At 42.1% G+C, this 21,886-nt stretch overlaps 2 protein-coding genes across 6 annotated transcripts in view; both read left to right on the top strand.

Annotated features, from left to right (window-relative positions):
• Positions 1-94: 94 nt before the first annotated feature.
• tmem248 (transmembrane protein 248) lies at positions 95-10,186 on the top strand. 2 transcript variants are annotated; one of them, XM_048982650.1, is made up of 7 exons: positions 95-394; positions 3,881-4,039; positions 4,477-4,762; positions 5,134-5,284; positions 5,927-6,110; positions 6,580-6,723; positions 7,302-10,186. In XM_048982650.1, exons 1-7 carry the CDS (start codon positions 392-394, stop codon positions 7,326-7,328), a joined length of 954 nt encoding a protein of 317 aa, XP_048838607.1. In that variant the 5' UTR covers positions 95-391; the 3' UTR covers positions 7,329-10,186. The 2 variants fall into 2 exon arrangements, with proteins under 2 accessions (XP_048838607.1, XP_048838605.1); XM_048982648.1 differs by lacking the exon at positions 95-394 and having other exon boundaries at positions 3,869-4,039.
• A 2,821-nt stretch (positions 10,187-13,007) lies between these two features.
• The window catches only part of LOC125713506 (rab effector Noc2-like), a 71,882-nt gene continuing 63,003 nt past the window's right edge, over positions 13,008-21,886 (top strand). For all 4 annotated transcript variants that reach the window (XR_007383606.1, XM_048984708.1, XM_048984709.1 and 1 more), the window contains exons 1-5: positions 13,008-13,233; positions 14,571-14,625; positions 19,379-19,463; positions 20,012-20,155; positions 20,917-21,046. Coding sequence is in view for 3 of the 4 variants with exons in the window: in XM_048984708.1 (XP_048840665.1) it covers positions 19,399-19,463; positions 20,012-20,155; positions 20,917-21,046 (339 nt within the window). In the remaining variant the exon portion in view is untranslated. The remainder of the gene's footprint in view (positions 13,234-14,570; positions 14,626-19,378; positions 19,464-20,011; positions 20,156-20,916; positions 21,047-21,886) is intronic.

Genomic DNA, 21,886 nt, shown 5'->3' with positions numbered 1-21,886 from the left:
TTTGCGTACACAGACGAAAAGACGGCGGAAAGCTCTTGAGTACGTGCCCTAAAAGGCTTACAGAATAGGAGCTCGGACGCAAAGGCTGCGCAATACGGACGGAGCGAAACAAGCGAATACTACTGAAGAGGCAGTCCGGTTACTGAAGATCGAAAATATAAATACCGTGAAAAAAAACCAAGGCTGTAGTCACCACCGAGGGCGGTGGGGGCAGGCAGATGATGGGAAAGAAAGCGAACAACCGTCCCAACATTGTTAATCACGGTTGCCCTCAGACGCTGGCCTTTCTTTGCAGTACCAAACAGATATAACTAGTTGGCTAGCCGTGGAGCTAGCTAGCTAGCCAGCCAACGACAACTTACGACCCGCCGTCGTCCCGAAAACAGAGAAAATGGTAAGCCCTCCTTGTGCGCTCACATTAAGATTTTGATGTCTTTTGTCCATAACGTACCACACCGGGGATTTATTGTGAAGAACTATAAACACGTATGTTTACTTTTCTTATATTCGCCGATTTATCTAGCTAAATAACATGAGAGTTACACTGGTGACACTAGCAAAGGCCTCTGCTGTGCTGCTTTGCTTTCAGTCTCGCTAATAAAAAAACTGGGAAATAGATTAAATGTATAGACGATAAATCGGTTTTTAATTTATTAATTGAGTATCATCTGAATACGTTTACTAATTGTCGTATTAATATGCTTCGGTGGCTTTAAATCCATACTACCGTAGTTCGTACAGTATCTAACTGGCTTAGTCGTTGTTATGGTTAAAATAGACAAGTCGGTAAGATGAGATGGTGCTTTGCAAGCCGTCAACTTAAATGAATTTTCCAGAAGTTAGTTAATATAGGTTAATTTGTAACTGTAGCGTAGCAGCTTTGGTGGGTGTGACGTGGAGGGCATGGGAAAGTCGATTTCGGAGCTGTTAATAACACGAGATAGTCATTTTCAAGGGGTTGGTGTGTTTCAGGACGCAGGTCATGGTCGTGCATTCGCAAGTGGTGATCTTTGGAAGTTAATAAAAGTATTTAATGCAGATGTGTGTGCAGTCAAGGCAGAGCTGCGATGCAATTAAAAGATGCGGAAGATACGGAATCTGCAGTCAGGGGTTTATGCGCTTTGAGTTACGTCGGCCTCCGCCCATTCAGAAACGTGAAACAATGTCAAGTGCTGCTGGATAATTCTGAAATTATTTTTAGTGGTTTTTAAGGGCACCTGCAGATAGTGAGATGAAAGGAGCGGTAGAATAGTTGTACATTGGACGCCGGTTGTACAGTGTTTCTCTTCTGGAGCCTCATAGGCATGGGTAGGTTTGACGCTTGTTCCCTTAAAGAAAGATATCCAGGGTCAGTCTGATCATTTAAGATTTGAAACGCAGCCGAAGCAGCAGTCTGCAATCGGCTTTGGAACAGATGCACGCTGTAGCATTTTTCTCCTCCTTCCCTGCGAGGGACGCTGATGTGTAGAGCTGTTGTTCTACGCAGATGGACAACGGTGTTTTGTATGCTAGAGAATATCATTAGCTAAAGGAACCGTCTTGTACAAATATGCATCCTCCATGTCTGGATCTGTTTATTAATAATTCTGATGATGTTCAACCTCTCATGAACATGCATTTTATGTGGAGGGACAACACACCTTTTGTAATGGATTTAATTAGCGTAAAACAGATTTTGATTGAGTTTTGATAGAATGAGGGATTGCCCAAAGATATTTGGCATGTTATTAAAGGAACATGTTGCACTCTTCCCAAGCAATTAATTAGTTGTCCTTCATTTTCCCTCTTTCCCAGATAGTTCTTGAACAATGTTGAGGTGTGTTTGGGGTTTGTATTATTGCATAACCAACCGTAATCCGAATGGAAATCCTTTGATGCGTGCTGGTTGACATTATGAATTTGGAAGGATTACCTTTTTTTTTTAACCAGTGAAGCAGTCCCTCCCAAAAGGATATGTCCATGCTTGACAGTGGGAACCCCTCAGGTTCATGTGCTCACCTACCCTATACATTTTTAATATTTGTAAATTTATACATTTTGATCAACTTTCACTCTTCTTTGTGCAACCCCTCTTCCAAAACAGTTGGGATGTTGTATGAAATATAAACAGACAGAATGCAATAATTTACAAATCATATAAACCCATATTTAATTGAAAATAGTTAAATTGTTTTAACTGAGAAATTTTGTTTTATATGCTCAATTTGAATTTGATGGCAAGAACATGTTTCAAAAAAGTTGTGACAGGGGCATGTTTACCACTGTGTTGCATCACCTCTTCTGTTAACAACACTGTAGATGTTTGTGAACTGAGGAGAACAATTGCTGGAGTTTTGAAAGTGAAATGTTGTCCCATTCTTGCCTGATATAGGATTTCAACTTCTCAACAGTTCATGGTCATCTTTGTTGTATTTCATTTCATGATGCTTCAAATGTTTTCAGTGGGTGACAGGTCTGGACTTCAGGCAGGCCAGTCTAGCGTCCGGACTCCTCTACTTCAGAGCCATGCTGGTGTAATACACATAGTATGTGGTTTGCCATTGTCTTACTGAAATACACAAGGCTTTCTCTGAAAAAGACATTGTCTGGATGGCAGCATAAGTTGCTCCAATACCTTTATATATCCCTCAGCATCAATGTTGCCTTCCCAGATGTCCAAGCTACTAATACACTAATGCACCCCCATACAGTCACGGATGCTGGCTTTTGAACTGTCCGCTGACAACAAGCTGGATGGTCCCTCTCCTCTTTAGCCCGCAAGATGTGGCGTCCATGATTTACAAAAAGAATCAGAAATTTTGATTCGTCAGCCCACAGGACAGTTTTCCATTTTGCCTCAGTCCATCTTAAATGAGCTCGGGCCCAGAGAAGTCGGCAGTGTTTCTGGATCATGTTTAGATATGGTTTCTTCTTTGCATGGTAGAATTTCATCCTGCATTTCTGGATGCAGTGACAAACTACATTCATAGACAGTGGGTTTTGGAAGTGTTCCTGAGCCCATGTAGCGATTCCCGCTATAGAATTGTGTCTTTTTAATGCGGTGCCACTGGAGGACCGGAAGAGCACTGCTATCCAATGTTGGTTTTCGGCCTTGTCCCTTGTGCAGAGATTTCTCTGAATCTTTTAATGATATCATGTACTGTGGATGATTAAAGTCCCTTTTTGCAGTATTACATTGAGGAACATTATTCTTAAATTGTTGCAGTATTTGCCCACAGCATCTTTCTTAGAGTGGTGACCCTCTCCCTGTCATCACTGCACAGAGACTCTGCCTTTCTGGGAGGATCTCTTTATGAGATATTCAGTCAGGTGTTTTGTTTTAGCATTACACAACTTTTCCAGTTGGCCCCATCTCAACTTTTTTGAAACACCTTATTATTGGTATTCTATTGATCTGGATTTCAGGTCTTCTTTACGTAGCATACAAGTGGGTGATGTTGCGGGAGTATCCTCCAAAGGGGCACAACGGATCCAGGGTGATGGGAACAGAGATTTACAGACGATTTCCATTAAAAATTCTTTTTACGACTTCCCAAATGTGACAAGGCCAGTCACAGGTACAGAGGCTTAGCCCAGTGAGCCACATGCTGACCCCTGATGTTGCTGGCATCGAATTCACAATGTTTTTGGAAAGGGGGTTGTTCACAAGTATACCGTTTAAAGCATAGCAGTGGTTTGTAGCATGTATACTCAGCTTTTCAAAGATCACGGTGCCATTTAAAGACTATACTTGCTTTTAATCAGAGATATGTTTCATTGTGAAATCTAACCTTGTTATGCTTTAGTCTGGAAGCCCTAAGTCTTAGTCTTGTGCACATAAATGACAGCAGGTCCAGGAATGCTGGGTGGTAATCTGTAAAGGGACTGCATGTCATTCCAGGTCTACCTAATCAACCCTCTGGAGAACCTGAAGACCTACATCAGCAGCCGTCCGCCACTGGTCATCTTTATGGTCAGTGTGAGCACCGTAGCCATAGCCTTCCTCACCATTGGCTACTTCTTCAAGATAAAGGAAATAAAATCCCCAGAGTTGACGGAGGTATGAGGCTTCATGGCATTGTTTTCTTTCTCTTTTAAAAGAGATGAATGCACTGTGGCGTGTCCAGCTGCTGCCTTCAGACATTCATTCTGAGACCAATTGTACTGGTCATGTGATTTTGTCTTTAAAATTAGCATTGCAACAAGCCTTGCGTTCTTCTCGCCTTTCACAGTAGGGCTTCAGCTTTGAAGCTGAAACTTACTTCAGTAGTAGGAGCATTTCAGGTCAGTCACATCTCTGCATTCAGGTCAATTTACAAATTGGCCTCAGAGGCACGTTGGTAAATTTTTTAACATCACGTATAACAAAGAGCATGTTTTGCATTTTTTTTTGTCTGGTTTTCCTTTCAGCACATGAAGGCTACAGTAACATGGTTCACATTTGCTACCTTGTTATTCAAGCCTGTGGTTTTGTGGGGTTTATTCATCTCTTCACAGGACTGGAACACCTTCTTGCTGCGCTTTAATGAGTTGGACTTCTGCATTTCGGAGAACGAGACCCTGAAGCATAGCTTGAATGAATCCACCACCCCCGAGAGCACGGTCACCAGTGGCCAGGCTCGCCCAAGCACGCAGGCCCCTTCTCTGCTGGAGGACCCTGGGCCCATCAATATCTCCGTTCCCATCACCCTCACCCTGGATCCGTTGCGCCCCTTTGGAGGCTACTCCCGCAACATCACCCACTTGTATGCTACGATTTTGGGTCAGCAAGTCGGCCTAGCAGGTACGGAAGGCAGTGCCTCGTGAAGGATGAGGAAATTGATGCTCATGCCGGAGACAGTGCAACACTTAGCATTAGCAAACATGTTAGCATTAGCCAGAGAGCATGAAGTAAACGCTGCCTCTGTCTTAATGTGTAGCCATGAAATGGGAAGTTGTGTCGATCAGTCGTCTGAAAAGCAAAAACCTCGCTGTATGATGGTGGTACGATAGTAGACATCCTGTGTGCAGAGTGGGCTGACTTGCTTTAACAGTGACATTTGACTATTGCAATGAAAGTGATATTTGAAAACGGTGGACCTGTTTCCACCTCATTGCTGGCACATTGTCAACTGTTATTGGTGTGTGTGTGTTTTTTCCTTGTATGTGATTAAGGGAGGGAAGCCCATGAGGAAATTAACATCACCTTTACCCTGCCTGCATCCTGGAACTCGGACGACTGCGTCCTGCATGGACGGTGTGAGCAGGGCGTCTTCAGTACCTGTATGACAATTACTGCAGCAAGCAATGTCTTCCCAGTCACAGTGTAAGTTACAGAACCCTCACAGTACTCGTCCAAAAAATATTCTTATTTTTTTTTCTGCCTATTTTGCACCCTGGGTGTGGTTGAATAGTTTGCTTTCAACATGCATGATGTAGTATTGGCCAAGTAAAACAAGTGCATTGGAATACTTACTTGCACCAGCACACAAAATACAAAGAACAAATAATAGTATACCGATAAATGCATATATGTGCAATAGTGCAGTGGACTAGTTCATCCTGTCTCGTGTGCATTTATATATTCTGTTTTATACCTTTCGTTACCATGTGTTTTGTTTAAACATCATTTGAAAATGAATTGTTACATTTTTATTTGGTTTTCAATGGCTAATTTAATTGCGATTGTATTCTGAAACATTTCAGAGGAATAAACTTTCATCTATCCATCTTTCCAGTGACCCCCTTGTCCAGTTCGCGACGCACTGCATTACATAGCAGTCTGTCATAGATATGCTTAATTTCTCAAAACGAAGTGCTTCGGCTGCTTAGAAGAAGATTCTTCTTGTAGGTTCTGTGATGTTATATCGTTCCATTTTCCAGAGTTCCCGATCTGTATTGCAGACCTTCCGTTCAGTATTTATCTGGCTTGATTGCTCATAACTATTTTTCTCTCTTCTGGTTCCAGGCAACCACCACACTGCGTTCCTGAGACGTACACCAACGCCACATCCTGGTATAAAATATTCACCACCGCGAGAGATTCTGACACAAAGTATACGCAGGACTACAACCCGTTCTGGTGTTATAAAGGAGCCATCGGCAAAGTGTACCACGCACTCAATCCCAAGCTCACAGTCATCGTTCCAGACGTGAGTGTGCATTTGACGCCTTTGTGTGGGTGACCCTTACTCGCCAAGAGCAAGGCAAATGGCCACTAATTTATTTATGCAGGAATATTTTATTTTCATTTGTATGATTTGCATTTTGTATTTGCATCAATTGCAAATATAATATGTATTCAGGTCAGTTTAGGAATCTGCTGGGTAAGCTGGCATGCGGCTCTCGCCATACACTGCTTACTGTGTTAAGGAACTATTTTAATCTCTTTGTGGAGCAAGTTAAAATCGCTCACTGCACTTCGCCCAAAATAATTTGCTCTCCTCAGTTATGCTTTTTTAGATACCATGACAAAAGGATACACAGCTGGCATTTAAACCACCCACAAGGTCTCGTAGGAAATTGAATATAAGTTAAGATGGTGCATCCACAAAAGGCTGCTTATCTATCGACCCTATTTTCTTCAGGTTAACAATTTTAAATGTTTTATTTTTTCCGTAGGATGATCGTTCTCTTATAAACCTTCATCTAATGCACACCAGCTACTTCCTCTTTGTGATGGTGATCACAATGTTCTGCTATGCAGTCATCAAGGGCCGACCAGGCAAAATACGGCAGAATAACGCAGATTTCTGCCCAGAAAAGGTAAACGTCTGCGCGTAAGATTACAAGCCGGCATAGTCGAGCTACAATTTGGCAGCCTTGGTGTCTAGACCAGAGCTTGGAAGCATAATTTCATACCATAATGTACATCAGTCTCTGTCTCTTCAGTTTAGCTGCTCAGTCACATGGTGAAGCTTCAGGCAGAATCCAGTCTTCCATAAATCTACTCTTAAAGGGGAACTCCACCTGAATATAGTACTGGAGAATAGACTACTAAATACAAAAAGCAATCACCAGGATTTCATGTATATTCAAAAGAAATAAACTTTTTTTTCTGATATTCAGTTTTAAGGAGGGGGGTGAGTAAGATGTGGTGATCATTCACTGGGATTTGTATTCACCTGCCTTATACCACCTAAGAAACAGCAAAGGTTTTTTTTACCTTCTGAAAGGTGAATTGAGCATAATTAATTTGATGTGGATTAACTCCAGGAAAAGCGGCATGTGCTGCGTTCAGACTGGTGAAGCATGGTGGATTTGCCCTTGTAACTTATTGTACTTTGGTTTTGGGATGATTGACTGTTATTTTTAATGCTTTTTCAAATTTCCCCCCCATCTAGGTGGCCTTGTCAGAAGGATGCGTTTGAGATCGACGACTTAAATGAACCTTAACTTAAAAGGAGGAGGGGGGAAAACTGATTTTACTAGTTGCCTACTGAACCCATGAATGGGTGCACAGCCCTGTGAATGCATTTTTTTCTGAAATGTTGGGTCACTCCAACCAAAGACATTTTAAGTGCCTGTATCTACTGTGTAAATATTTGTAGGATTCTTGAATTCAGTACAGAAGTCAGCCTGAGTCCGTAATGAAGTCTGACGCAATACTGGAGAAGCTGAGGATGCGATTTTGAGTTTGCCAATGAGAATTGCACTTCCATCCGACTTCCGTTGCATTTCGTCATCTGCGTCCGGCGACGCCGCACGCGTCCTCCACCTGTGGACCCTCCCAGCTCTCTCATTACATTTCTGTTTGTCTGGTGAAAACCAGCCTTTGGTTTCCTTGGCAACGGCTGCCTAAGGTCAATGCCCTTTTGTTCGATTTTAGGTTTGAGAACTCCTCCCTGATGAGTGTGTTCCTTATCGCCTGTTTTTGAATATCACCTCATTTGCTTTTTGAAAGTGGTCTTCTAAAGATACAAGTTTAAAAATGAGGTCTGTCTTCAGTGAACTTTCCATTTCCACTATAAAACAGGAAGTTATGACCCCAGTCTGGTTTTTTCAGCCTCAAAATTGATCATATGAGGTGACTCAGTCACAGTACCATTAAAATAAACCATGTCCAGCTGTTGTAGAATTCTTTTCTGTCACCCTTTTATTGCAGATGTTAAGCTCATGTCCCTCAGTCATTCGAACTATTGCATTTCTATTAAAGGATGTGCATCAAAGCAAGCTGCATGCCATTTGAATACAAACGTGCGCTACTTGTATAAGAAAGAAGGATGAATTCTAGGCATGAACTGAACATGCTCCCAGGCACGGCCATTTATGACTTCTGCTAATGTCCAGCTCGGAGCTAGAATATCATTGTTTACGATCTTATAACCATCCAGTATAGTTTGCAGAACTACATTTTAGAAATGTGGCTTAAGAATGGATTGCATTTCTCCACCCTTCATGTTTGGATTTGTTTAATGGTGAAATGTACTGTATATTATAGCTAACTGAATTCACTTGTAATGGTTGAAGATTTTTAATTTACCTCTGATCTTTTTTTTTAACAAATACTTCATGAATGTATTTTCTTCCAGCAAAATTGCAGCTTTGGAGTGTAAACCCTACTTTGTTACAGATTATCGGAAGTTTGTTTTTTCCCCTCACCTCTCCAATCATGTAAATGTTTAATGTAATTAGGCTCAAAAGCCTCTTTCTTACTTAAAGGTTGATTATACATGCACATTTCCATGTTTCATCTAGCCATCCTTGCCTCACTTGGCAAACACATGCTATTATGAAGTTATGTTAATGAAATAAATCAATCCTAAGAAATAGAATTCATAGCTTCCCTTTTAAAATAAGCATTTCCTGTCTGTCTTATCTGCAGCTCATATAAGGTGTGAAATGTATTAAACTGCTGATAGCTCAGGAGGCTTATAGAAAAGCTTCAAGGCTCCAACAAAACCATTAGCGGACTTGTATGCTACACGCTGATATGTTTTTGTTTTGAATAATAGCAGCAGAACAACTAAAGAACATGCATGTAATGTCAACTCAACTGTCTAATTTGTTTTTACCTGCATGTAATTTGTAGCTGCAGGTTTGTATTATATCAGTTGTTAATCTTGCCCCCCCCCCCCCCAAAGGATATTGATTAGGAAAACAAGCATAATTCTGCTGTACTTTATAGCGTAATGGGGAAAGTTTTTACTTTAAGGAACTATGGTATTACCTGTCAGAACAGCATGTCTGCAAAGCAAACCTTTTTTTTTTGTATATAGACAGTTAATTGCCAGTCCATTACTTGCTAATTCTTTAAATTCATTTGACTGCTGTCTGTATGCTGAACCTTTCTGCTTATAGTACACGGTGAGATTTATTTAATTTTTTTTTTTGTATAGCTTTATGGCCATTTTTACACATTGCCGTACATTTGCTGTGGCTTTAGTTCCGTTTCCTTTACACGAAGGAGGAAATACTTGTATCAGTTTTGTCTGTATACCTTCTGATCTCCGGATGCATATTATTTAAAAAGCCGCACTTTTGTGCATTTAATTTCGATGGACCAAAACAAAAATCATTCACTCTTACATCTGTGATGCTGCCGCGTTTTGGGCCCTGCCTGCCTTCAAGTGACATGCCACCTCCACCTCAAGCATGTGCAGTGTGGTTTCTGGGGTGGTGTCTGCACGTATCCCCAAGCGGGATACTCAGTTTCTTCTTTATGGGTCTGGAATGCATCGTACGTATGGTGACCGACTTGGGCAGTGTCAGGCTCTAGATATCATTTTAGTCGTTGCTCATTTTCCCCCTTACTTTGCTGTCGCCCCATGATGTGTCGGTGCGTTACATCTACGCTTACAAATCCCAAGTACACTAGTGAAGTTCGGCGCTGAAAGCTGGGACAGAGAGACTGTTACTTATGCATGTATGCATGTGCACTTGGAGGTTGAAGATCCATTGCTTGTCCTGATATAAATCCTAGAGGGCATTTGTTTGTGTCAGTCTATCATAATCTCTACATATGACTGAACAGTGGGCCAACACGCTACCCCTGTTTGCCCCCCCTCCCCTCCACTTTCTTCCGATCTCTCTAGCAGTACGAGTACGCAGACAGCTACCGTGTACGTGCCTTGTGCACTAAACCACAGTGTCACCATTGTAAATAGCTCTTCCATTTCAAGTTGTGATGACGAAGGTCAGCCTTCCAGTGACCAATTTTTTTTTGTTTTTCCCTTCAGTAAAACAGCTGTAAGTTACCCAAGTTGAAATAAACAAATAAATAATCTGACACATTCTGGTGTCTATCTCTGTTGCTCGCATGGAAATTTATTGCATTTTAAAAATATAAACTTGTAATACGTGCAATCTGTCTTCACGATAAGTTGTTTTTGACCATAAATTGTACTTTTTAGGTTCAGTATCATTTCAATATCATTTTGACGAACATAAAATACACTAAGCACGGCTAATGCAACACTGCAAACAGTGCTATATAACCATTTATAATCTTTAAAGTTGGTGTATAGTTTCTCAAAGTATAAACAACTGGCTAAATGTAAAATACATAGTTAAACGGGAATGTGGAAAATTGTGTTCATGTTGCAAGGCACTATGGTACATTTTCGCCCACAAGCTGTTAGTTAAACCCTCTCGATGTAACACTGCATTAGTAATTAAACACCAATCCAAATATGCCACAAAGTATTTTTCATTGTTTAAAACGATGTCGTCCCTTACTCTGTTTATGAACTGTGTACTAGTTTCTCGTGTTCACATTTCCTCCATTATCCCCAAGTGTACTGGCTCATGAAAGGATCCATTATTGTTTCCAATGTTTTGGTCGCGACTGCCACGGAGATGACACAGCAAATTTTCCACCTGTCTCGCTACAAGGTTGAAAATGCCCCCAGCCAAAAACACAGTGACAATTTGGCCGTTCCCTTGTTCTTCGTTCTTAAATAGAACTACATCACACTGAACAAAACACTAAAATATAGAGAACTGCACCAAATAAATTATTTTTTTAAATCAATACTGAACAATGTGTATAATACCTCTTTTTATAGTGAAGTGAGCATGTTGTTTTAACAACTCTACAGGTACAGCAGTTAGAGAAGAGTCTAAGCGTTCGACGTAACTACAGAACACTGACTTTGGAAAAATAAACGTAGAAGTGTCACGTGAGCCCTTTCAGATCAAGCAAAGGATCTGAGACTGCAGCTGTGCTCCTGCATGGACACGGAGCCATTAACAGGTTTAAATTACTCTGCCAGTGACTTGCAGAGGAATGAAACCCTGTGAGGTGTACAGTGTTCCTGATCATCTGTGTGTGGCTAATTCCGCTTCACTCCGTAAAGAATTTTACTGCAGCTTCGGCTGGTTTACCTAAGAACCAGGTGAAGTGACATTTTCACTGAATTCTCTGATTCCTTAGTTCCCGAATGGCAGTTCAGCTCACCAGCTGACGCGAGACTTTACAGCGCAGGTGTATCGGTCTTTGGGCCTGGAGATTGTAACTCTCAACAGCCTGACTACATTCATTTAAAATATATAGTTTGTTAAATGCCTCCTCCCATTTGATTCAAAATAAGCATTGCCAAAATCCTTAAAACGATTTCTTTTTAACTTTAGTTTCATGCTTGAAACATTCTGCAGACATTTTGAGTAGGTTACCTTTAGTTTGTTCTAATAATAAGATAATTGTAATGATTAGGTCAGACATTCTAAGGCTAAATTAATAAATACATTAAATAACTACAGTACAATGTAACAGAACTCCACTTGTTTTACTATGTTTATTTGTGTCTTTTTACTACGCCGGGTTAAACTACAGACTTGAATAATTGATCATAATATTTATAAAAATAAAAGGAAGCATATTAGCATATATTAGCAGACGCTACCGCAGATATTTCAATAGTGATGCACCACAATACAGACCTATACGAAACTATCACTAGAGGTTAAAAACTAAGTATGCAAGTCCTTAAACAAAAGTTTTAATTTAGATGTCTTGCTACACTATCACTTGCACAAAGTGGCAATAAATAGATTAAATATTAAGTCACTTGGTCAGTCATCAGCTGCATTAGTTGCGCAGAGCGACGCGTTTCTCCGCTCGGTTCTGCGCCTGTGTGGACGCGTTACCGCCGGGCTCAGAAACCTCTGCAATGTATTCCTGCAAATTACACTTCCGAAATAAAAAAGAATGGCTTTTGGTTAAAGGAAGAAATGGCCCACGATCTGCGCTCCTTTAGACCGTATTTTGCATTAAAAATAACAAGCTATATCTACTCGAACTCTTCCACCTTTATTTACCCAAGGTAATATTGCAGGCGCCCGTTAAAGGTATATAATGTTGAATAAGCTTGCCGTTATCGAAACTATTTATGTCACTTATCAAGCGTACTTATATTAATTTTATGTGATCGTGCGATTAAAAGAAATGAAATCGTTACTAAACCTTCGTTTTGATTTTTTTAAAATTTATTTATAACTACCACTGCATGGTTTATATAACTGTACTGTATTCGCATAATGTAGCTGGTTTCCTTTGTCTTGCATTGATAATGGTATATTGACAATGAATCTATTTCTAGGTCAATAGATAAAAACTGCCCAAGCAAGTCATAGAGTGGAAAAGCCCTGAATGCAGATATCAGTATATTTCAAGTGACCTGACACGTTCACTTTTGTCAGTGTAATGCTGAATGCTTGCATTGCGACTCCTTTGGTCGGATTTGTTAAGAAAAAAAGTTTAAATGGCAGTTATTTCCTGGTTTTAACTGCTCTCTACGCGTTTTTATTGTTTTCCTTGTTTGTTTGGCTTCAGGGGCCTTGAAGCAGGTGTGTTTACAAGTTAATGTAGCTGTGGTACAATATTTCTTTACGTGACCAACTGATAAAAAGCAGGAGGGCGTAAAAATAGGACATATGGTGCAGCAGACGGTATTTACTCGGTACTTTTCTTTCTCCCATGTAAGCAGACTGAGACACGTGGGTCGCTGCTGTATCGACAGGGGGAGGTGGGAAGGGGGAGTGAATGACCTCAGCCGCTGGCTTATCCGGAGAAGCGAGGTAGTGACCGGAGTGGGGGGGGGGGGGGTGTTTACTCAGGGGAAAGGGACGCCTGGACTGTGGTTTGGAAGCGTACTTGGGGGAGAAAGTGGCGAGTCAGCAGCAGACCCTGCCATCACCCACCAGCTGCGGAGGGCGATCAGCGTCCCTCTTTAAAAATCATCGTGCAGTTTCCCCTTTAGCAGTGCGGCAGCTGTATGGGCGACCTGCCTCACCTGTGTAAGGGAGTACCCGGCTCAGACGTCAGATTGCACTAAGGTAGGCGTGATAGTGACGGGTGTATCATTTAAAGCTCTTCATAGACATTTAATAGTGTTTTATGAAAATGTGGTGTATTATTGTTGAAATTCTTCTGTACAATGGGGAGCATCTTATTTGATCATGTATAAAAACAGGCTATTCTTTTTATCTTTCAGATAGGAAATCCAGCAAAGAAATGCAATTTGTTTTGACAAGCTTCTATTATTTGCTGTTAATATATCCATGTTTCCCATTCCTTCAGAATTTTTAAAAGCTGTTCTCTGCTTTTGCATGTGTGGTCTTTGGTGTTTGCTGCATCACAGCTCACTGGTTTCCGGAAGAAAGCTTAAAAAGTCAGGCTCGCCCATGCACACATGGGCACATTTACCGCACACGCCGCTGACTCCAAAGGTGGACGGTGCCCTCGATTAATGGCACGCCTTCCTTCTGTGATGTGATGTTTTGGCGGAGTGAGGAGTAATTCTTGGGAAGGTCCCAGTCTACCAGCCCAGAGGACTGTTGGCACGGGAGGGTGAGCTGTCTGGATCGGGCAGAAATGACGGCATTGTACAGAACGTAGGGTCGGCCTTGTTTATCCAGGCAGAGGCTGGAACTTTCTGAGTCACACTGAACTGTCGCTCCAGATGCTGAAGTCAGAGGGAGGGTGTTTTTCAATCTGAGGTGTTTTGCTTTTCTTAAAAATCTGTGCCGTGGACGTGTGTCTAAGGGAGTCCTGTCGCTCATGAGATGCTGGGGGGCACTTGTGTCAAGGGGATGTCCCATTCAATACCAATCAAAGACACTAATTGGCTATATATTGATTAACGATTTAAAAGGATGCGGTTCATTTTTGGAAAAAAAATAAGACTTGTCAATAAAGTGTTATTCTAACCCTATTACTTGATTGTGTATGTTCTTTTTTTCTGGTTTCTTTCATATATGATTGGTTTATCGTCCTTTATAATCTTTAGTGTGTGACAAAACGTCTAAGAGAGAGTGGTCACATCTGTGCTGGTTTGTCTCGAAATAGGTCACGTCAGAAAACTGATTATTTTCTGACAGCTGGAACAGAATTGCTTTCGTTTAATGAATCAGCGTAGAGCTGTGAATAGAGGTCATTGCTGATTGCATGAGTGTAGTTTGTGCATCGCTGCGGCTAGTTACGGATTCCAGCTTCACTGCTCACAACTTTTCCATTCCAGTCAATGATTGCTGGCTACTGCGGAACAGGATGTTTAAGGGTAATTGTTCTCCTTGTCATGTGATCCATTTCCCAGACAATGCAGGAGCTCCAGATTCCAGAATTTCTCTCCTAAGCATCCGGTTTATTTCCTGTCTTTGCTCTTGTTTCTCAGCTTCCCTAATTAAAGCACGAGCCTCAAATCCATCTTGCGACAGACGGCTCACAAGGTAAAAACTTCTCTTTCTCTTTTCCTCTCTGCACACAAGGGCTTGTTTTTTTGTGTGTTGTTGCAGCTTGCTGAGCCCAGAACGGACGACACCGAATCTTTTCCAAGAGGCTTTTTGACTGGCCAGCAAAAGACACCTGAGGAAGCAACATGTGTCGCTTCTGAAGTGCTCTGGTACAATTAATTCTGCTAAACTCTGTTGGCTGGGAACACAAGCCTGCCGACGATTGAGCATTTCTTGTTTTTATTGCATGATATTTCAAAAAAGATCCCCCTGTCTTAAATTCCTTCAATCATCATGGGTAAAACCTTGCCCTGCTCATTTTGTCCATTACTTAACTAGGGTTAATACACTGTATGTTTTCAAATATTTGCCGAATACCATACTATGTGTTTTTTTTTTTTAACAATTTGTAAGTCTGAAGTGCTTTATTTTTAAAATACATATATCTTTACACTGATTTTCTTATACCTTATTAGCATTTTCGGATTCTGTTCAGCAGCTGTCCCAGTACAAAATAACAGGCAAGTTGCTATTATGCACAAAGTGCATAAAATGAAATTTAGAGGTTAGAATGATGGATAAAAAAATTTATTTTTTCCTTGCGTTTATGTTTTGTGGGTAACATCCATTCAGTATTATCAGTAACATTCATCGTGGTAATGAAAAGATTGGCATTTGCATTTATCTGTTCAGTGGACAGTCACACAGGGCCTCCTGTGCATCATCACAGCCTATGTGGGAAATAAAAATATTATTTATGTATAATAAATATGTATAATATATGAGTGCGGTATATCCTCTTTGAGGCGTCCCACACTTATTGGCCTGTGCTACCTGGAATTGGCTCCAGACCTACTGTGACCCTGTGCTGGATGGATGGATGGATGGATGGATGGATGGATGGATGGATGGATGGTACAGTAGAAAACATTGCATAATGTGGCAGTTTTAAATCATTCATTTTATTGGAGCTGATTCTTTAAAACTTTATATGCAAAGAACTTGTAGCCAGGATCAAATGCTAACCGCGTGTGTACAGTACTGTGCAAAAGTCTTACACAGTCAAAGGAAATGTTTAAAGCTGTTTAAAGTAGGAAGGGTTTATGTGCTCAGAACAGAAAACACAATTAAAAGTTAGAACATATGAATTACCTCCATTCTGCAAAAAGTTACTGATAACTTGTTGGATGTCTAAATGAACATCACTTCAGTTGCCAAACCTCTCCTCAGGGCCACCTCAGCCATTCCAAGTATTTGTTACATTTCACATTTCACACGCAGCTCAATTAATTAATCAATTTAATTAGTTTAAAGTCAATGAGGTATGCTAGTGGTTGAAGCAGAAAATACACGGGTGGCTTGGATGGTTGCTGTAAATAAGGGGAGAGGTTCTTCAATGGCTAAGCTGACAAACTTAGCTGACATCATAGTTTGACAGCAGTATGAAGATTATTTGAGCATCATTTTCTTAGGCTCCACGATACTGTACATTAGCACTGGCAATAAGAATTAGGCCTCTTTAGCCACACTCAGGATGTACTTCAAGGCTGAAGCACAGCCCCAGGGCATGAATTGTGCGTCCCATAGTAAGAAGCTGGAGGGATATTCTTTTCTTTAACCACAGAGGGGCTTTGTTTCAGAAGGTCGGTTTTGATTTTGAGCCTGCTGGATGGCAAACGGTCTGTGCCATGTATGGGGACACGGTTACCAGCTGGGAGGGTGGAGGGTTTAATGAGATTGTGATGATATGCTGGGCTGTTTCCGTGGCAACTTCATAGGCCTGTAAAAATGTCTCGAACCCGATAGCCCGTGGAGGGAGTCCGGGGAGGAGGGGGGAGGGGCGGTGTTAAACACGTAGCTTTCGGGAGGATCTGGAGAGATACAGTAATTATTATTCTTATTGAATTATTATCTTGTGTGATGGTTGTAAACATGAAGATGCAAACAGACAGAATGGGGTTTAAAAACTGAAGTTTAATAATTGTAATTAAAGAGATGATATCAGGGCTGAATGTTGAGTACAGGGCTGTTTGAAAATATACAATTAATTGCATTGCTGTAAATATTTCCCACCGCTTTGTTCCCCTCATATTGATATGATTGTTAGTACAGTGATTTGCGTTTACATGCTCAATCAAATCACATTCAAACTTTATTAGCGAATCGTACATCCAGAATTGGCTCCTGCACTTTTTTCTTTAATTTTGCAGAATTCAGAAAACTTGCTCGATTGAAAATAAAGCATTTTTAATTTAATGTGCCGTTAAAAGGCTTATTCTTTTGTGTCCCTGTGCATTCGCATTTGTCCTTTAGAATTCACTGCGGTATGAATCATTTTTTTATGTACAACTTCATTACCGTCTCCTTTGTATGGTTTGTTTTTTTTCATCCATCCTTAATAACATACAATCACACCCCAGCAGTAATTTAGAGAAACCAGTTCAGTTAAGCTGCACGTCTCTGAGCTGTGGGGGGAAACAGGGGGGCCCATGTGAACACTGCATGCCCAGAGCCAGGGCAGAAACGACATCCACAGCCCGGCCCGAGACTATCCACCGAGTCTCTTCCCATTCCTAACTGTTTTTTGAATAATTAATGGCATATGTGCCGGTGCTCGTTAATAGGTACTAAGTGAGGGATTTGTGAAATTTTTGACGGGCAGGCTTTGTTTGGGGGGGTGGGGGGGCGGTATGGGGGCTGTCACATAATCCAAACCAAGTCAGTGGATGGAGAAAAAGGCATCGTTTGTATGGGAGTGAAGTTGGAGAAAAAGGCTGTTATTTTGCAGGAAATAACTTCAGCATTTGAAGCTGAGCTCCATCAGCGAATGTAAGCGAGAGCAGACTGCTCTTAGATCTATGAGGTTTTCCCTTTAATTACTCCTCTTTGATCCACTTGCACAATCATTTGTAACAATAGAGTTGGTATCATCAACGTTCTCTGAACGCAACTGCTTCTTTCATATTATGTTCAGCTGTACTGGAAAATCTTCCAAGGTCATGCATTTTTGCCAAAGAAGAATTGCATCAGATGTTCCATTTGAAAATATACCGAGCTTCACCCATCGGACATCTGTTTTTTTTTTTCCACCAGAAAAGATACGAATGGAGTGAGAAACGTGGCTGTCTGTGGCCTGAGGCGGGCCTCTGCTCTCAAGCTGTCACCAGGCGACCGGTTTTTAATGCAGTTTTAACTGGAAAGGCAGCCAGGTTTATTGTTGCACGGGCCTTTAATTTGACCTGCTGGCAGCCATGCAGGGCCAGAGGGAGTCGGTGCTCAGTGGCTGAACAATCGATTCCCCTGTCAGCATTGTTGGTTGCGCCTACCAGTGCCTTGACATAAAGCGCGATTGGCTGTAGCGGCCAGTCATCACGTTTATGCCGGTTGACCTTTGCCTCCAGGTGAGGCAGCGATAAAACAATGTGACATATTAGCATGTGGAAATAAATACCACCCTTGTGATAAGTGCCTGAAATAGTCAGTGTGAAGAGATTCTGTTTAAATAAATTGGTTTAACAGTTTCTGATTCACTTGTCTTTGAAATAATGCATGGTCTGTCTTCATGTCGGTGTAACACTATGATATTATGTCTGTCAAAGTCTGTCAGCTTAGCCATTTCAGAACCTCTGCTAAAGTCACCCCGGTATTTACAGCAGCTATCCAATACGCCCTACCTTCTATCGCTAATCTATACCTTATTGAATTATTCAACTATTAAAGCCAGTTAATTTAGCAGGTGTGGCACGGTAGGCAGTGGTTAGCACTGCTGCCTCACACCGCTAGGACCTGGGTTCGAGTCTCCGCCTGGGTCACATGTGTGTGGAGTTTGCATGTTCTCCCCATGTCGTCGTGGGGTTTCCTATGGACACTCTGGTTTTCCCACCAGAGCCCAAAAACATGCTGAGGCTAACTGGAGTTACCAAATTACCCGTAGGAGTGAATGGTGTGTGAGTGTGTCCTGTGATGTGTTGGCGCCTCATCCTGGGCTATTCCCTGCCTTGGGAATGGATGGTTTTACTGGTGAAATTTACATATAACATTTTACATATATAATATATATATGTAAAAGGAGGAGGCGGCGGCGGTGGCATGGTGGTGCAGTGGTTGGCACTATTGCCTCACACCGCTGGGACCTGGGTTTGAGTCTCCGCTTGGGTCACATGCATGTGGAGTTTGCATGTTCTCCCCATGTCGTCATGGGGTTTCCTCCGGGTACTCCGGTTTCCCCCCACAGTCCAAAAACATGCTGAGGCTAATTGGACTTGCTAAATTGCCCGTAGGAGTGCGTGTGAGAGTGAATGGTGTGTGAGTGTGCCCTGTGATGGGCTGGCCCCCCATCCTGGGTTGTTCCCTGCCTCGTGCCCATTGCTTCCGGGATAGGCTCCGCACCCCCCACGACCCAGTAGGATAAGAGGTTTGAACAATGGATGGATGGAAGTAAAAGGAGGAATAGTTATAAAAATGATTTCTAAATACATTGATATGTCCTACTTTTGCTAAAACAAAGCAGCAAAATTTATAATATGATCTATAATTTCAAGGCTAAACATTTTGGCTTGACAAATGATGCATTTTAAAGGCTTTTCTCAGTGTAATATCAAATGTATGCAGTTCTGAAAAAGCATAGATCTCTCACGGTGATATAGTTTCTGAATGGAAAACTACTGAAAAAGCAGAAATTAATATTACATATTAAAGTGCTGGAATCCTTTAATTCTGCATTTCACTGCGGCTTCCTTGCCTTCCCCAGGTCGGTGCAGGAGAGGAACCATGTTTGGGAACAGCGCTGACCAGTGGGTGTGTCCTAACGACAGACAGCTGGCCCTTCGAGCCAAGTAAGGCAACCTCCCTCCTTGGTCTGGGTTTTATTTTCAGCCTCTCCATGTCTGTTCGTCCCCTTGATGTCGGCGCTCCAAAGCATCTTGAGCGCATTGGGTTTGCTGCTACCGAAACGCAGCTGTGCGTCCAGACAGTCTGATTCTGACTCACAATGAGCCTTTCAGGTGTCGTTATTAACTTATTAAGTTTATCTCTTTTAACGAGACCCACGTGTCATGTGATGCCTTCGGTGGCCGGGGGATGGTAGACTAAAGATTTCAGAACAAGCTGTTTATTTTCTTTTAGCAGTTGGCCCTATTTTCAGGAAATTGAGTTCAAAGAGAAAACAGGGTCGACGATTAGTTTGCGTAAGGCAGTGCGTACTCAGCCTCAGTCCTCCAAGGCCAGCGGATTGTAGGTTTTGAGGTCAGCAGTTAGCAGTTTGACCTGCCAAAAATGCGAAAAATCTCTCCCTAGCTAGGTGGGCTGTTGTGGTGATTTTATTTATTTATTTTTTTGTTCCTAGTCAGACCGCCTCGGTGCATTTTTCACGTTTGTCTCCAAGGCTGCAGACGGGCTGGTCGGTGCACACGTTCCGCACGGAGCGGCAGAGGAAGAGCCAGGCCCTGGACGCCAGGGAGCTGGACGTCATCGTGGGCGTGATGCGCAGGGCTGAGCAGCTGGAGCACAGAGAACAGTGCAGGGTTGGGTAGGGCCCACCGAATGCGCAGGCCTGACATTTATCACAGCAGCCCAGACCCTACCTGCTCTGTCCCATGACTGCTGTTTATCAGGCATCTGCTAAGAGGCAAAAACACAAGCACAGTTCCAATCAATCACTCTGTGGTCAGCTGGTGAAAAGATCAGCAGTCACAATAGTTTCCAGGGAGACCTCTGTAATAATGTAGTTTCTTGACATTAAATGTGACCTTTCAGAATGGTCGCATCTGGTGATGGGTCTCTGTAAAAGCCTCAGTAAGGATTTCAGGCCTGTTTGAAAGGCTTTTTATAGCCTCTTTACTGGCCAGTACCTAGTTAAACGCTGGTGTATCGGGATGAGAGCACCTCAGTATCCACCAGATTTTCAAACCGTTAGAACGAAATAAGTGTTATAACCAAATATAACAGGTATTACAAAGCACAGAATCTATAGTTTTAAAAGTATTAACACACATTTTGCTCACTGCACTCTAACTGTTTCAGACTCTTCGGCTTTGCGTGATTTTAATTTAGATTTTGTGATTGACCTCTTTTCTCACCAGTCGCCTGGAGCTGCTACATTTTCTCATTTATATATGCCAAAAAAAATCGAGCTAAGAAAGATGTACCAGAATACAAAGAGCCCATTGGTCAGTAGCAGGCGGGGGGAGGGGTGTCTGCTTGGGATGTTCTTATCTCCATCGTGGCTGAGAGTGATACTCCCTTGACCTGTGGTAGATCAGTGAAGGCCTTTGCCTTTGTGTCCCCCAGGAGACTCGTGGATCGCTTGGATAACATGAGAAAGAGCGCAGTGGGGAACGGACTGACCCAGTGTCTCCTCTGTGGCGAGTTTCTCGGACTTCTGGGCTTGTCATCCGTAATCTGTCAAGACTGCTGCAAGGTGTGTATTTGTCAAAACCCTCTGCCAAACGCCCCTCCTACCAAAACTCTGTAAACAGAGCTCCCGAAAAACTCAAAAATATTCCTCTTGGCTTCCCTCAAACAAGGTTATTGCAGTCCTGTCAACACACAGGTCACCCTCTGGTGCCGCCAGAGGCTCCGGATGTTCCCTCTGTCTGTCTGCTGACTGGTTTAGAAATAGCAATGGATAAATTCACACGACAGAAAAAGGAAAGTTTTTGGAAACTCTGGAATCTGAACTCCAAGTTAATCATAAGCAACGGATGAATCTAACTTCGGAATATATATTTATATTTTCTTCATGCTCATCTGTGCTGTTAGCCTGATCTTCTCATGTTGTGTGCTTGTGTGTCCTGCAAAGGGATGGATTAACGCTCAGCCGGAGTTGCTGCGTAACGTGAAATGTGATTTTAATATTCATAGCTCTTGTTTCCCTGCTCACTCCCTGTCCACTGTGGCAAAGCGTGACAAAGATCCCTGGCACTTACATTTAATGAAATCAAGTAAGAGGAAATTAAAGTGCATGAGAACGCAGTGCGTCCAAGAAGAAATGCGATGAATACACTGACAGCAGAAGGGGATTGGCTGGCCTTTCGTTGGCAGTGTGGCCAAATGCCCAGTAAGGGAGCAGTTTCAGAACGGAAAACCGAAAGTGTCCCGATTACATTTTAGTTGACCTTGTGTTCCTTGGTCATGTTATCAGTCCTGGTAATAATTTACCATTGAAAAGCCAGTGTGCAGTCTGGGAATGTTTAGAAATGGTGGGGAACGGAATAAATAAAAAACACATTTTAAGATAACATTCTGTAACACGAGTGTG

This window comes from Brienomyrus brachyistius, chromosome 18, assembly GCF_023856365.1.
Source record: "Brienomyrus brachyistius isolate T26 chromosome 18, BBRACH_0.4, whole genome shotgun sequence".
In the NCBI taxonomy this organism is placed as follows: domain Eukaryota; kingdom Metazoa; phylum Chordata; class Actinopteri; order Osteoglossiformes; family Mormyridae; genus Brienomyrus; species Brienomyrus brachyistius.
Note: the sequence above shows the minus strand (reverse complement) of the source record. Positions and strands in the feature narration are given on the sequence as shown.